Below are 18,154 nucleotides of genomic sequence, written 5' to 3' on the forward strand. Positions count from 1 at the left end.
ATTCATAAAAGAAAACTTTCTCCACCTGTGAAATCAGAAGGCAAAAAAAAAAAACTGAAAAAGTGGACTTCATCATAGTTAAAAAAAATTTCTTGAAAAATGTTAAGAGAATGACAAGGCAAACAATAGACTAGGAGGTAATATTTGTAAATTATGTTTCATAAATGACTTCTATACAAAATACATAAAAAAACTCTCAAAATCCAGTAACAAAAAAAACCTTATTTTTTTTTAAAATGGGTAAAAGGTTTAAACTGATACCATCTGTGATACTGTGATACAAGAAATACGCATTTGCTCTTTGTCCCCGCTTCCTGGCACAGAACTCCTGAAACCCTTGTAATTCCTAGGTGATAGGAGCATCTTTTACTACAGTATTTGGTCTCAGTCCCCAGTTATTGACACAAGAGTTATAAGATCCTTGGCATTTCTGGAGTGATGTGTTTTTTTGGATGTTAGTAAGATGAGTGGTGGCTGTGGGCCTCTAAACAGATTCAAGATGAAGGCTTGTCACCAAAAAGACCAAGGCATAATTTGAAACTTTCATGGCCACTCCTCTCCCTCCAGAGAAGGGAGAGAGGCTGGAGACTGAGTTAGTTAATCACTAACGTCCAGTGATTTGGAGAGTTTCTGGGTTGATACACATGTCCACGGGCCAGGAGGGTGGTGTACCCCAACTCCCTAGGGTTAGAAGCTCCTGCGCTCTGGATCATTCTAGACCTTGCACTTTGTATATCACTTCATCTGGGTTGTTCATATAAAGCCAGTAAATGTTAATAAAGTGATTCCCTGAATTCTGTGAATCAATATAGCAAATTACTAAACCTGAGAAGGGGCTTGTGAGTACAGAAACAGTTTTCCTACCACCAGTCACGGGCTAGAAATGGAGAAGTTAACTATAGGAGCATATAGGGGAATTCTGGGTGTGATGAGACACTTCCTGATTTCTTGATTGTGGTTTTATATGTTTTGTCAGAACTCTCAGAACTATACACTAAAATGGATTAATTTCACTGCACATAAATTATAGCTTAATTTTTTTAAGTAAAGAATAAAACCATGTATTTTTAAGAAATTTCAAGCCATCTCCTTTAAGAATAAACTAAGTTTTCTCAAATCTTTCTATCCAATATACATTGACGACCTTTTCTCCATACGAAAAATATACTGATACTGACCTCGGTAAAAATAAAAATGAGTGTATAGTATGGCAAGTTCCAAAATGAATCTTTATTATCTGACTGTAAGCATTCCAAGGGCCTATATTACACCAGGTTGGAGTTAGACTTTGTATTCTTCAAAGTTTCCACACTTTATTTAGACAATGTAAAGTCTGTTACTTATCAACTCTCCTACTGGGAAGTTGAGAATTAACAGGTGTGGAAGAAAGAATATGACAAACTGCTTAGATTTACATTCCATCGTAGTGCTTTTTTCTAACCTACAATAAGATGCACTATCACACAAGGAAAGTGAAAGAGAGAAATAAAAAGTCAGTAGGAAAGGATGGATAACTGTTCATGTATTAAAACTGGCCAGATACTAAAAAATAATTATGACATGTCATAGAAAATATAATTTCAACTCCAAAATGTCTAGGATTTTCTAGTATTTGTTAAATTTCCTCTCCATAATGCAATAAAAAAATTTAAATACAAAGGTTCTACTTATTCAAAGAAGTTAACAAAGAATGATACAATTGAAAATGGAAAACAAGAAAGCTTTCATGACCTTTAACAAAATATCATACTTCATTCGGCAAGTATCCAAATGCTGACCATATACTAATTATTACTTAGGCACTAATTAAACATTCCTTAAGCACTGCTTAGTAACCAATGCTGAACCATCAAAAATAATTTCAGTAAAATACTATTTTTAAAGATATAACAGACTTTAAAAAAAGAGATTACATTTACCTCAAAGCCAAGTCTATCCTTTTCCTTCCAAAAACAAAAGTGTGTTACTTTCTTATCCCAGAATTCATCTGGCTTTACCACACAAACAAGGGACACCTCAGCTGGAACAACATTCTATAAAATACAGAAAAATAATTACAAATTACACATGTAAAATGAATAATTTACTAAATTTATAAATTACCAGTCAAGATTAAGCTACGTAAGAGACTTTTGGAGAAGAATTAAAATAATAAAGAAGAAATTCTCTAGACTTCAAAACATACATGGCAATAAAGAAGAACTTGAAAGACAAGGTGATTCAGAAAATACTTCAAATAAACAATGCAGCATAAATTGTACATGTGAATTACTTTTTGTTTTATTGAATCTGTGTACTAGGAATATGTTTAGCTTAAACTGTAAGAGTTAATTTTTAGTTGAGAAATTATTAAATTTGATTTTTCTATAATATGAAAAATTTTTTCTAACACAATCATCTTGGAGAATTTCTTCAAAAGACATAAAGTCAGTTTTCTCACTAAAATAAGTTTTTTATCAGTCATTATACAATGAGACCAAGATTTTACATGATTATTAACTTTAAGAGGAGGACAAAAAGCTAATCTTTGACGAATACAATTTCACATTTACTTGATATGGTTACTTATACTACCTAATGAACTGAAATGAACACTTATTGAATTAATAAATATTTCACATATATTTTATCAAGTCCTATAGAGTCTAACTTTAAAATGTATCTTAAATCCAACCAGTTCTACCACCTGCGCTGTTAACAACCCCAAACTATCCAGCTTTCTAAAATACCATCATTACAAGGCTCCTTGCTTGACTTTCTCTTGCACTCTGAATGAAATTCAAATCTCTTACCAAGACCTACAAGGCCCTTCAAGTTCAGGCCCCTGCTGGCCTCTCAGATCTCATCTTACACCTTCCCCTCCTAGCTCACTCCTCCACAACAGCCATGCTGACCTCGCTGCTCCTGCAATATGAAAAGTCTGTTCTACTTCAGGTCTTTGTCCATGCTATTTCCTCTATCTGGAATGTCCTTTGCCTTATACCTAGGAGTGCTCCCTCAGTTTATTTAAGATTCTATTCAAATATTCCCTCTTCAGAGAGGCCTTCCTGTCTATCCTACCTAAAGTGGCATCATCTGACTCAGTCTCTTTTACTGCTGTATTTTTCTTCACAGCATTTATCACCATGGGCTGTTACATTTGCTTAACTGCTTATTGTCTAACTCTTCAAGTAGAATATAAAATAATAAAAATAAAACCTTCCCAATGGCAGGTACCTTATCTATCCTGTCACCCCTATATTTCCAGTGTCTATGACAAATGTTTCACATATATAATAGAACACATGCTATAAATATTTGTTAAATAAATGAATCCTCATTAACAAGTAGATCTCATTCTCTTAATTTTACAGGAGAGTAATTTGAGCTTCAGAGAAACAAAGTCACTTGTCTAAGACAACAGAGTTAAAAAGTCATTGAGCTGAATAGAAACCACCTCTGTCTGACTAAAGTTCTACTACACTACTTCATATGCTCTGAACCTGGGGTCAATACATTCTTTCCGAAAGGTCCAGATAATAAGTATTTTAAGCTTTGCAGGCCATAATGTCTCTATTGCTACCACTCAGTTCTGTCAGGATAGTATGAAAGCAGCCACACACAATATATAAATGAATGGGCATGGCTGAGCTCCAATAAAACTTTATAAATTCAAGGGCCCAACCTCTGTTCTAGACCATAAATTGCAGCACTGAATAATTATAATAATAATTACTATTATTACTATTCAGGGAAAAATGGAAAACCTTTGGAGGTAAACATGCACACATCATAAATCTAGCATCCTCTGCAACAACTGGATTGTGACTAAGGTAAGTAAAATAAATTCAATGGTATCAAAACTTTTATCAGAGGGGCTGGAAAATTTAAGATAAAATTGAGTTTTACTCATATATTGCCTTGTGGAAGATTATTATTTCAAAGTCATTGAATATGAAAGCTGTGAGAAACAAGAGAAACCACACCCCTCATTTTAGAGAATACTAGTTATAGGCATTGTGGGGTCCCAAACAGCTGGTCCCAGTACCTTCCGAGATGAAAGCAATGAATGACTTCATATGTAGAAACTGTTTGACTAGAAGTAAAAAGGCCATTGCAACTTCTGAAAATGTTAACTATTAATAAATCCAAAAGTTGTTAAAATACCTATCAGAAAAGAAATCGCAAGAGGGGATTAAATCATCCATTGATTGTTCTTCAAAACTGCCACTGATCAAAGTCCAGTTCAAACAGCAAGTCCCAAACAGCTCATCTGTGACACAGTTGAATGACAGGATGAAAGGAAGAACACAAGGTCATAATTAATGGATATCTTACCTAATAGTTATTTTAACAACTTTCACAGAGAAGAGTTAATTCTCAAGGTTTGAAATATAAAAGTGCTGGAAGCACTTTTTTTTCAAAGAAAAAGTTATTTTAGGACACCAATTTGTGCTCCCTTAAAAACTGATCCTGCAGAGGCTATGTCCTTTCTAACCCAAAGAGTGATTCTAGCCTGTAATCCCAGCGATTTGGGAGGCTGAAGCAGAAGGATCACCTAAGCGCAGGAGTTTGAGACCAGCTGCAGCAATATAGTCTCTACAAAATAAAAAAAAGTAGCCAGGTGTGGTAGCCCTCGCCTCCAGTCCCAACTACTCAGGGGGCTGAGGCAGGAGGACTGCCTGAGCCCAGGAGCTGGAGGCTTCAGTAAGCCATGCAACTGCACTCCAGGCTGAGTGACAAAATGAGTCCCTGACTTAAAAAAAAAAAAAAAAAAAAAAAAAGGTGGGGTGGGGGGATTCTAATGATGAAAAGTACAAGCCAAACATTTAAGAAGAATGAGGCAATGGGTAGAAAATTCAGACCACCTCAGATACATGCCACTGGTAAATACACATTTTAAAATGGATAAAGTCAAGGCCTGGGGCTTACTTAGTCTATACTAAGTTCCAATTTTAAGTTATTTAAAATCCTTGAGCCTCGTTGACCTCTGTAAGGTTGTGAGGCCAAAATTAAATGAGATAATTTATATAGCAAGCTTAGCACAGTACCAGAAACATAATAAGCACTAAAACTAGAACTAAAACCTAAAATTACCACTTTGTTCCTATCCCTTGAATCCCTTTCTCCCAATTAACCTAAATAAATGATAAAACGTTAAAAACCATTCTCCTTAGTTATCATTTAAATTTTAAAATTATATACCTTTCCACAGAACCCTAAAGTAGCTACCTTATTTGTTGAATTCATTTAAAATTCTTGATCTTTCTTTCAATATCACTGATATCCACTTAAGTGAATGTTTATGATTCCACGTTACTACCAACTTATGTTTCTCCTAGACTGGCCTGCCATCAGCTGCTCTCATTGTATTTGCTTCATTATGAGCTATATTTAAGTCAGCGTACCTGTGAGGAAAGCCCTCTTTACTTTCATTTAAATTGGATAATTCAAATTTTACCTCTCTAGAAGCCCTTCTACAGAAGGCCAAGTGCATGAGAGCAATCTGCCCTCCGTGTCACTCAAATGTTTTACTTTTCCTTTCCAAATCATGTCTTCAATACCCTTAAAATAAATCAACAAATGTCTACTGGGTGCCTACTACATGCCAGGGGATCACATAAACATTCTGTGTGGAACATGAGGAAATATAAAACACAAGACTGGCATCAGATCTCAAAAAGTTTGTAATCGTAGATGTTTATTAAATGTTAATTTGTGAGGGGCTGAAATTCCTGAGGACACAGCTGTTAAGCAAGTTTCTTCTGGGCTACAAATAAATAAGATCATCATGAATCCTGATGCTTTATGTAAGAAACAGGGGACTAGAAGAGAAAGACATGCCAGAATCACCTGAGAAGTTTCTTCGAACTACACTTAACCAATCCTACCACCCACCTATAGTTTCGGAATGGGGTGCAAGAGGGAGAATGATACAGACACCAGAGCATGCAAAAGCTCCCAGGTGAGTCTCATCATTTCAATGCTCACACATTTAAAATCACTGGCCTCCTTTCTTAAATTACTTAAACATGACATATTATTTTCATTTACAAACCTATTAGAATAGAGTTGAGATTTACTTAACTGCTTAAATTCAAACCTAAGGAGTTGAATTTGAACAATCCAATAGTGATAAGTGCATTTTCACAACTCAGTCACTGCTAGGAAGCCAGGCACAGTCCAATAAATTAAATGCATTTGCCATTTTCACCAGGATCTGTTGCTGTAAAATAAAAACCATTTCCTGATAGACAAAACCAAAATTACCTGTAGCATTACGACTACTGTTTTCACCACATTCCACTGTGATTTTCTGCCATCCACAATCACGGTGAATCCTCTAGCCTTACACTTCTCACTGAAACAAAACAAAATTACAAAGCATTAAAACAAGCTCCAGATTTCATTCTTCATAATTCTAAATAAAGAAGGTTTAAAACTTAATCGCATATGGAGTACAATTAATCTCACTTGGTTTAGTTTACATTGTCAATAAATAAAATTCTTGAGAGTAAACCTTTCATTTTCTCAAGCAATTTATTTTTCTCATTTCAGGAGATGTTCACAATTTACAAACTAATGTGGCAAGAAAATTATTCTAAAAGCATAAAAATGTCTTAAAAAGTAAAGAAATAAAAGCAACATTCAAACAGTCCTACTAGTCTCTCAATTTCTTTGTCTGTAAAATGGGATCACAGTGAAGTAAGTTACTAATTGCCAAATGTGTTATATATTTCTTGTCTCACCTTCCTGCCAGAAGCATAAGATTTGTGAAGTGATAGTTCAAAACAGATAGAAAATAAAGTAAGTTATTAAGAAACCACAATAATGGGCTTCTTAGCGTTCTTTTGGAGAAATTTAATGAGATGAGGTAGAACTTGCTGATTCAAAAGCTTGTATAGACCATGTTTAACCCACTTCTGCTCTCACTTTTGCATTCTCAGTCACTTGACCAGCAAAATATTATCTTTAGTGTTGGATTCCTGTATTACATTGAGTGATTTAAGTATTAACTAAACACTTCCCAGAAGTCTAACCTAGTAAAACGCAACAATTTCTGGAGGGAAAAACTCCATTCTAAAGGCCAAAACTACATACCTATCATTATCATTATTATTATTATTGTGTTTACTTATCAACTTAATGTAAGGATCTCAACTGCCCTCCTTCCAATACAGTAAATGGAACTACAGCTTTGCTTATCAGAGCAAGATTTTGGTAGTGAAACCTGTCCCCATTCAAACTGTTCCCAATTACATACATTATAGGAAAAAATAAACAGACCTTTTCCTGGGATTTAAATCCACCAACAGTTCAGGGGACTTTACTAGTCCTCCTCTTCTCCCTCCAAGCATGCACACTAGTTCCAAGAAGGATCTTGGAGAAGTCATGTCCTGTTCTACCAAGAAACAGTAAGATCACAAGAAATGAGGATGATATTGCTAAAAGTTTAGAGTGGGAGGGAACAGGCAAGGACAGAAGCTGAGCTTCCAAAGTAAACAAAAGAGTATTCAAGAGGTAAGGCAAACTGATGCATATGTTCACACAAAAACCTGCATATAAATATTCACAGCAGAATAATTCATAATAGCTGAAGAGTAGAAACAATCCAAATGTCCACCAACTAATGAAGAGAAAAACAAAACACAATATAACCAAACAATGAGACATTATTCAGCCATAAAAAAAGAATGAACTACTGACAGATGCTAAAACATGGCTAAGCCTCGAAAACATTATGCTAAGTAAAAGACGCCAGACACAAAAGGACACACGTTGAACGATTCCATTTATATGAAATGTCCAGAATAGGCAAATCTAGAGACAGAAAGCAGATTAGTGGTTGACAAGGGTTAGGAGGGAAGAATGGAGAGTACTGCCAATGGGAACAAGGTTTATTTTGGGCTGATAAAAATGTTCTGAAATTAGATAGCATAATGGATGCACAACCTGTGAATATACTAAAAATCATCGAATTGTCTACTTTAAAAAGATGATTTTTATGACATGTGAATTATATCTCAATAAAACAAAAGTACTCTATTTTTGGATTTGCATCACAAGATAAAGGATCCACTAAATATTCTTTGGGAAAAACTAAAGGTAAGGCCAATCCAGTGATCACTTGTGGGTTAGCAAAAGAAAATAAAAGACTTGCAGAGGGGGCTAGGCGTGGTGCCTCATGTCTCTAATCCCAGCACTTTGGGAGACTAGGGCAAGAGGATGGCTTGAGCCAAGGAGTTTGAGGCCAGCACGGGAGACCAGCAAGACTCCATTTCTATCTAAAAACAAATAAAAGACTTGTGGAGAGAAGCAAACCTGAAACACAATGACTATCTGTGGGCTCAAGTAATGAGGGGACTCCTGGAGTTCTCCACCAACAAAACATCTAAGAAGACCACCATGACACAGGAGAGGATACAAGCCCAAGAGTGATCAGCTAGGCAGGGTAGCTGGCTGTTGAGTGGTCTGGAGTAGTGGCAACAATGCAGGGATTCTACCAATGCCTTTTTCAGGAAGGAGAGCTAAGACACAGCAGTCCAGGAGAGGGCCTTCCCACCAACAGAAATGTGCCACGTGCCATTCTCATAATGTGATACTTTCTCAACACTGGCATCTGTATCCCTGAGATGTAGGTTACACAACCGTTTTGTTAAATACATTTTATATAAGCAATACATTTATATTTCAAAGCACACTATAAATTAATCTGTACATTAAGACTAAGAAAGTAATGAAGCTTGCAAATACCATCTGTAGTGATCTTAAAGGAATAAAATACTCTAAATTTATCTTTCAGAGTACTTAGAAACACGCTTAACTCTGTCATATTCTCACATTTTACTAACATAGATAATGAAAATACACAGAATCCAAAGATAACTATTTCAAAATTGCCAGACCAAGTGGTCTTTCAGGTACTTGAAAGGAAATAGTTTTGTTTTTTGCTTCATCCCTGTAAGTGGAATGATGGCTTAAACTGCTTTTAACAACATATTTAATTTAGAAGCATGTTATACCCTTTATAAAGGGCCTGTTGTAAGACCTGAAGTGCCATTAATAACAAATTCCTATAGCCACTGTTAGCATGTTTATAACTATACTTTAAGAACAGTAATAGAAAAAAAAACCTAAGACCCAGCCTCCTAGTTCCTAGTCCAGTTGAGCCTTTCAAGGGTGACATAGTTGAGTTAAAACAGCTATGTAAAGTTGAAGCTGTCTAAACAGTCCACTCACTTTTGACACAGAAGACAATGTTAGTGGATTTCCTGGGGCCAACATCCTGCAGATCTTCACTCATTTCTTTGATTACAACTAAAGGCTCCTTCTCTTCCACTCATACAGCTCTGCTGGTACTTACATAATGGCACTAATTTCACTTATGCTTTTATTATAATTACTTGTTTACAATTCATCTTCATTAGATAATATGCTTCCAGAAAGCAAGAATGTTATCTTACAAATGTCTTGGCAGCTTCTAGCACTGTGCTTTAAATACAGAGGGCCTTTAATAATGTTAGATGACACATATCACATCACTCCTCAGACACGACAATAGCTTTCCATCTCATTCAGAATGGACGCCATTGCCTGCATGGTCTTCCATGACCTGACTCCTGACTCTCTTCTGATCCCTCTCCCAGCACTGTGCTCCTCTCTCAAACTGTTCCACCCACACTAGCCTCCTTGATGTTCCCAGAACATGTTAAACCTGCTCCTGCCTCAGGGCCTTTGCACTTCCTTCTCCCTCTGTCTTCAACGATCGTTGATCAGATTCTGTAGCGTCTGCCTCTCCTTTCAATCATCTCTGGTAAAATAACATCTTATTTTGTAAAGTATCACCACTCTATCACTCTGACTCTTTTCATGCTGTTTTCATAGCACTCATGAATATCCAAAACACTGTACACTTAGTATCTGAAACACAAAACAAACTTACGGCCAACCTGTGTAGAAAAGAGTCAAGAAATGCTTCCATTCTCAACTGTGCTAGATTACCCACTTAAAATAGCTATATATCACACTTTGTCCCTGTGATTATTAAAAATAAGCACAAAGTATGAGAAATTGAGTAATTTCTTCTTATTTTTACAAGAATTTTGAAAAGCTATTATTATATTCAAAACGTTAAGAAAGTCATTGAACAAAAAAAACAATTTTGGACATCTCCTATTAGGAAGAGGCTACCTTAGCTAGCTACACTGCTGGAGATGTTGGCAGATGTTCACAGCTGGAAGGAGTTAAACATTAACAGCTGGAAGCTGGGAGACAAAAGCAGGTCACAAAAGAATGTAGATATTACCAGAAATGAAAAAACCTTTCTAGACACATCCTGGGCCTGATCTGCTAGGGTAAACTTAAAAACATTCCTAGGACAAAAAGAGGGGTGAAACATGGGAGATAACGTGATAAAACAAAGTACAATATTAGTTTTAGATTTTCTAAGTGGTGGACATATGGGTGTCACCGTGTAATTCCCTTAACTTTTTTGCATATATGAACATTTTAATAAAATGTTGGGTTACGTTTTAAAAGCACTCCTGAGTGGTGGAAATTCTGAATGAAAAACATTGGTTTTAAGATCACACATCTAGTTAACTGCTCTCTAGCATCGCAATGGAGAGATCAAAAACACCTTCGCTCTCTAAGGAAATGGCAAGTACGGATAAAAAGCTGACAGCCACGTTTGTTAATCCCAAAATTGTGGGAGGCTGATCCAAGAAAGCATAAGGATAGAGTTTTCATGACTATTTGAGAAGGCCAAACTTTGGCAAAACAATCATAAGAAATAAAGTATCCAGGTATCTATTTTGCCTTGCTAGAATGAGTTCTTTCATATTGCTTCAACTTACACCTCCTCTGCCAGTTGGTAGGTACACGTAGATATGCAGAAACTGATTCATCATTTACACTGGAGGAACATCATATGTACATTTACATGAGAAAGAGAAAGAGAAAATTTAAATAGTATAGGCTATTTAGCCTTCCACTGTACTTCCTGCTTATCCATGCCAGAGTGAACATCAGCCCGGAGATGTGTATGAATCTGCTAGTCTTTTAGCCTCCCTCAGTTACCCAGTGCCTCTGACAGGGTGAGCATCCTGTTGAACTCAATGCGATTCCAGTATACACAAACATGCATTTTCTTAAAACAAACCTAATCACAAGCCAACTATGTCTTCTGGAATTCAGTATGAATAACTTGCTCCAATGCTGAAGGAAAACCTAACACGTTCATGGAAAGATAATACAGTCTCTGATCCACCCTCAGGCATTTTTCAAGAGTAACTTTGACAATTAGGAGTTTTTGCTTTTCATTTGAACCTCAGAACTGGACTTCACATGAGATGCAACTACACTGAATTCTATTCACTTGAAGTACAAAAAGGCTCTAAATTGGTGTCAGGAATCGTGGACTCTCATCCCAGCTGTGCGACTCACTAGGTGTGAGATCTTGGGCAAGTAACCATAACCTCTGAGTTTCAATTTCCTCAACTACAAAATAAGGCAGTTGGCTCAGATGGCACTTGACATATTTAACCTTCTATGAATCCATCTATGAATTTTTTTTCATAATTTGTAAGCTATAAGCCTGGCTAACCATGGTTACCTAAAAAGCAGTTTGTTATCTAATGATGAACAAGTTAGCAATCCACAGCTTGGGGGATTAGCAAGATTATTGCTAATGCAATTAGCTAATGCTAATACTAATGCACTGACTACAGGTTCTCATCATTTTCACCCCCAGAAACTGAAAAAATTGAAAATTTTCACATGAAGACCTCTATTTCCACAATATTAAAAAAAAAAAAAAACAGCAACAGAATCATTAAATTATAGAACACTATTGGATGCAGGTGCAATTAAAATCAGTTGTATTAACCCCATACTCTGCAAGGTGGTTTAAATGGAAAAAAGCTATTGTGTCAGTAAAATGCAAATACAGGAAAAACATACAAAGAATTGTTTACTCTGATGAAAACGTTTAAAATTCACTAGCTAGAACTTAAGAGCAGTATATGAGATAGTCGTGTTCCTTTTTCTACGTCTACATTGTACACACACACACACACACACACACACACACACAGAAACCTGCCCTCATTTACATGCTTAATTGTAGTGGTTTACAAATCTGGTTGCACATTAGAAATACAAAGGCAGCTTAAAAGACTTTTTAAAAATTCTGATAAGCAGGCTTCCCAAGAACAATTGGATCAGAATCTTTGGAAGTGAACCCCCCCATCATTCGAATTTTGAAAAAAATCTCCAGATGACTAATATGCAGTCACAGTTGTGCCTCAGTCCCAATTATGGGAGAAGCAGATGGGGAGGAAGCTTTATTTTTGTTGTTGAAGTCATGGGTAGACTAGGGCAAATAAAGAGGGTTAAGTTGGATCTTCACTGAAGAAATGTGAAAATTAAAGTTAAAGGCCCTTTAGATTAAAATATAAACAAACATTTTTGACATTTTTTAAAATAAAAATATTTATAAACTCCTAATAGCCTTCACTCACTCAATACATTAAAACCTGCAGACATATTTATATCAATATGGTGAAATAGCTTACCTAAATAAAAGATGTTTTCTACTGATTAAATTCTCCAATTTTCCTAAAGTTACATGATATAGATGCTTAGTTACTGTGTTCCTTAAAAGTTGACAATACATACATTTTGGAAATCTGTATATCCTTAAATTCATCAAGAGCATAAAATCAGCATTTTATCTGCAATGAAGTTATAAGTCATTGATTTTAGTATCTATAATTATAATTTCACTGTGAATAAAAGCAGATAAGATAGCAAAGTATACTTCAACAGTAGAAAGAATCATTAGTAAATGAATGAAAACATACTGAGATTTAAGAAAAGACACCTTTAGAGTCACCTTGGAATGCTGAGTAGGTAGTCTAAGGTGACACTCAGCTCATCCATATTTGTCTGTTCGAGGCATAATGGAATTGTCAAAATGAGGCCACTCCGTCTGTCCTTTCCTCCTATTAAAAAAGAGATTTAAATTTAACATGTCATACATATTAAGGCATAATTTGAATAATATATATTTGAATCCAATCTTACTAAAATAATGATAAGTTTAAGACATAATTTGGAAAATATCTAATGGCTACTTATAGATTGTAAATGTTTATGATAGTATAGGAGAATTACAGAAAATTTAGAAAAAAGGAAAAAAATTCACCCATGAAATCTTCACCCAAACATAGCAAATATCACTTTATTTAAATTTCTTCCATTTAGTGTGCTTAATGTAATCAATTCATCAAACACCTCTCATGTGCCCAGCACAATAAGTATTTGCAAGCAAAATAAAATAAATTTCCAATCAACCTAGGAAGAAAATATTTAGGTCATAAGAAATATGATAGTTTGTTATGTTCTATAAGATATGTAAAATTATAAAAAGAGATTTAGAAAATGATTAAGAGCTGCAGTAAATGTGAAAAGTTTCATTGAAAAGACTTGAGAAAAACAGAGCTGGGGGTATTGGCGTGTCTGTAGTCTCAAGTCCCAGCTACTCAGGAAGCTGAGGGCGAGAGTATCAGTTGAACTCAGGAGTCCAGTACTAGCCTGGGCAACATAGCAAGATTGCATCGAAAGAAAGAAAAGAAAAGAAAGAAAGAGAGAGAGAGAGAGGAAGAGAGAGAGAGAGGAAATAAGGGAAGGGAGGGAGGGACGGAGGGAAGAAGGGAGGTAGGGATGGAGGGAGGGAAAAGAAAATGGGTAGAATTTGTAAACCAAGTCAAAAGAGTATTCTGTGATGAGGAATGATCTGAGTTAACTCACAAAGGTCAGACAGGCATATACTGTTTATAAGACAATAAAGATAAAGCCCTGCCCAGCTGAGAAGGGTGCGTGGGAACTGGATATTGAAGTCTGAAATCAAGGTAGTAGAATATAGTTACATTCCATGTACGTTCAAGTCCCTTTCAGTGTGCCAAAAGTATAATGTAACTTTTAAATACTTTTATACCCACATCATGTCTTTGGAAGTTTCCTACATGTTTGATTTTCATACTGAAGCCCATCTTCCGACCAAACTGACATTTGAGGTAATTTTAGAAGCTTAAAAAGCAGCAAATACTGAAAGAAACAATTCCACATGATCGCTAGACGTCTATCACTAAAAACTGAAAGGTGTGAAGAAAAAGACTCATATTAGTGACACAAGTGCAATTCATAACATATGAACCGTAAATGAACTTCTGTCCTCCATTAGGTCAACCATTACTGCTATCCAACCACTTTGTTTAATGTCAACAAATAACCATCTAAGGTGATTCAACTTACTAATCAATCAGTATGACTTCAATTGCCTATTTTTTTGTTCAGAATATAAGGGTCATTTTTCAAAAAAAAAAGGATGAACACAAGTGGTTTTCAAACTGCATCCCCTGAATGACTCTGTCGGTTTGAAAAAATTTTCTCTATTACTAAAAAAGTTTGAAAACTACTGGCTTAAATCATCAATGGTCAAGAGAGGGCGTTAATAGGAATAGGCTAAGAAGTCTTTCATTTACTCCTCAAAATTGCTAAGCTTTATCCATGCATTAAGCCAAGCCCTAAAAAAGGCTCACACCTGGACTATGGCACTCTGACTCACTGTAGAATTGTCTTTAGAAGATAAATTTAACATTCAGGGCTATATTTAAATCCATTCCCCCTCAGCTTTCATTCAGGGACAATAAAATAATCACCAGTGTAAAAGTACCAGAGGTGTGAAAGCCAACAGGAAAAAGACTTTCAAGATACTTATGGTCAAAAGCATCAAATGCTACACAGAGACAAGTGTCACAAGATGCAAAAATGTCATGGTAAAGATTATAAGAGAATAATAATGTCTACTATTGAAAAGAGTGTGAGAACACAGGCATTTTCACACACCCTTGGAAAAAATAGAAATTGAAACAATCTTCTTGGAGGGCAATCTGACAAAACCTAACACAAATATAAATGCATATTATCATTATACCACTTCTACTTATAAAAATGCATACTGCTGAACTTGTACAAAACAGACGAAGCTTTCCAGGTATAGAAGAGAAAAACATGCACAAAGCTATGAATAAGAATATTTACAAAATCATCATTCATATCAAAGTATAATATATAATATAGTATATATTAATATTATATGTTGTATTAATATAGTATATAGTATATATTCAATATATATTACATATTGTATATATAATATACACAATATATATTATATATTGTATAATAGCAATATGTATTGCAATATACTATATATTACATATCATATATATAATATACACAATATATAATATAGTATATTATATATTGTGTAATAGTAATATATATTGTATATACAATATACATTACATATCGTATATACAATATATATTACTATTATACAATATATAATATATATTATATATTGTATACTATATATTATGATATATACAATATATCATATACTATATATTGTATACTATATATTGTTATATATTGTATATACAATATAGTATATTATATACAATATATAATACATACTAGGAAAACATGTCAATTTATACAGAGACATAACATACTTTGAAAAAAGGACATTAGTATTATCAAGGCAATTAGGACAGGACATAAAAAAGAGTAACACAGAGAAAGCAAGATAATGCAGTCCAAATAACTCTGAGTTGGCAGAGCTACAGTATCTATACTAAATCATGTAGAGATTTACTCAATGATTCAAACTCCAGAAGATCACTACACCCAATGTACCATACATACATGCTCCCACTCATAGCTTCCCCTTGACTCATCTTAGCTGATACATACTTTGAGTTGATAACTGAAGATAAATTCAAGTGTATATAAACAGTTTTGAACAGCAAAGAGTGAAAACAGAATAATGGATATTAACTCCTCCAGTGTACTGAAACTTTCTCAGAGGAAGATGGAAGAAAAAAGCTAGAAGACAGTTATCATAAAAACTAATCATTCTGTATTTCAGAAGCAATTATTTGGATGCCAGTTAGTCAATTATTAATTATTACATTTTCGTATAAGTGAGACATCATGACATCTACCTTGTAGGGGTCATTTCAATGAAATTACAGAACAGAATAAGTATCAGAAGACTGTATTTTCAGGGATTTTTTTTGTTTTTGTTTTTGTTTTTTTGAGACGGAGTCTTGCTCTGTCGCCCAGGCTGGAGTGCAGTGGCGCAATCTCGGCTCAGTGCAAGCTCCGCCTCCCAGGTTCACACCATTCAGGGATTATTTTTATAGTTCATTCCTAGAGAGCTTTCTCCAAATGTGTAGAGCATCAAAAATCTTAAATGAGGCTAGAGAAGAGTCAGATCACATACAATGGGAACCCTGTCAGGCTAATAGTGGACTTCTCAGGAGAAACATTATAAGCCAAAAGAGACTGGAGGCTTATTTTCAGCATTCTTAAAGAAAAAGATTTCCAACCAAGAATTTCACATCCCACCAAACTAAGCTTTGTAAGTGAAGGAGAAATAAAATCTTTTCCATACAAGTAATTCCTAAGGGAATTCACTACCACTAGACCAAAGAGATCCTTAAGGGAGTTCTTTAAACATGGAAACAAAAGAACACCTGCTACTACAAAAACACATTTAATTACACAGCCCACAGACCCTATAAAGCAACTATGCAATTGAGACTACAAAGCAACCAGTTAACGACTTCAAAATAGGATTACAACCTCACATATCAATATTAGCCTTTAATGTAAAAGGACTAACACCCCACTCAAAAGATACAAAACGGCAAGATGGATCCAAAAAGAAGATCTGGCCAAGCACAGTAGCTCATGCCTATAATCTCAGCAACTTGGGAGACTGAGGTAGAAGGATCACTTGAGCCCAGGAGTTTGAAACTAGCCTGGGCAATATGTAAGGACACCTGTCTCTACAAGAAAATTAGCTGGGCATGATGGCACATGCCTGTGGTCCCAGGTAGTCAAAAGGCTGAAGTGGGAGGACTCCTTGGGCCCAGGAGATCAAGGCAACAGTGAGCTATGATCACACCACTGCACTCCAGCCTGGGTGACAGAACGAGATCCTGTCTCAAACAAACAAACAAAAAACTCAAAAAACAAGACCCATCCATCCTCTGTCTTCAAGAGACCCATCTCACATGTAATGATAATGATAGGTTCAAAGAAAAGGGCTGGGGAAAGATCTATTACACAGATACAAAAAAAAAAAAAAGAGCAGGGGTCACTATTCTCATATCAGAAAAAACAGACTGTAAACCAACAATAATAAAATAGGACAAAGAAGAGCATTACATAATGACAAAGGGTTCAATTCAACATGAATACTTCATTATTCTAAATATATATACATGCACGCAACACTGAAGTACCCAGATTCATAAAAAAATGTAATTCTGGACCTACAAGATGAATTAGACAGCCACACAATAATAGCAGGGGATTTCAACACTCCACCGATAGAGTAAGACAGATCATCGGGGAGAAAACAAACACATTCTGAACTTAAATTTGACACTTGACCAACTGGACCTAATAGACATCTACAGAACAGTCCACCCATCAACCACAGAATATATATTCTTCTTAGCTGCATATGAAACATACTCTAAGACCAACCACAGGCTCAGCCATAATGCAAGTCTTGATAAATAAAAAAAACTCGAAATCATACCAACCGTACTCTCAGATCACAGTGTAATAGAAATAGAAATCAATACCAAGAAGATCTCTCAAAACCACACAATTACATGAAAATTAAACAGCTTGCACTTGAATGATTTTTGTGTAAACAAAATTGAGGCAGAAATCAAAAAATTGAGATAAATGAAAACAGTGATACAACGTATCAAAATCCCTGGGATGCAGCAAAAAGCGTTAAGAAGGTGGTTTATAGCACTAAATGACTACATCAAGAAGTTACAAAGATCTCAAATTAACAACGTAACGTCACACCTACAGGAACTAGATAAACAAGAACAAACAAACTCCAAAGCTAACAGGAAAAAAAAGAAATAACTGAAACCAGAGCAGAAGTGAATGAAATTGAGACCCCAAAATACATTAAAAGGATCAACGAGGCCAGGCGAGGTGGCTCAGCCCTCAAATCTCAGCACTTTGAGAAGCCAAAGTGAGCGAACCACTTGAGCTCATGAATTTGAGATCA

At 35.3% G+C, this 18,154-nt stretch overlaps 1 protein-coding gene across 6 annotated transcripts in view; it reads right to left on the reverse strand.

The window, feature by feature from the left end:
* The window catches only part of SESTD1 (SEC14 and spectrin domain containing 1), a 157,740-nt gene that overhangs the window by 69,650 nt on the left and 69,936 nt on the right, over positions 1 to 18,154 (reverse strand). For 4 of the 6 annotated variants that reach the window (XM_055289884.2, XM_055289885.2, XM_055289883.2 and 1 more), the window contains 3 exons: positions 12,875 to 12,983; positions 6,250 to 6,340; positions 1,920 to 2,033 (listed from right to left, as the gene is read on the reverse strand). In XM_055289884.2, coding sequence (XP_055145859.1) covers positions 1,920 to 2,033; positions 6,250 to 6,340; positions 12,875 to 12,983 — 314 coding nt within the window. Of the gene's footprint in view, positions 1 to 1,919; positions 2,034 to 6,249; positions 6,341 to 7,266; positions 7,560 to 12,862; positions 12,984 to 18,154 lie in introns of those variants that run through there. The other 2 variants (XM_055289888.2, XM_063644808.1) reach the window with 2 other exon arrangements.

Source organism: Symphalangus syndactylus, chromosome 8, assembly GCF_028878055.3.
Source record: "Symphalangus syndactylus isolate Jambi chromosome 8, NHGRI_mSymSyn1-v2.1_pri, whole genome shotgun sequence".
NCBI lineage: Eukaryota > Metazoa > Chordata > Mammalia > Primates > Hylobatidae > Symphalangus > Symphalangus syndactylus.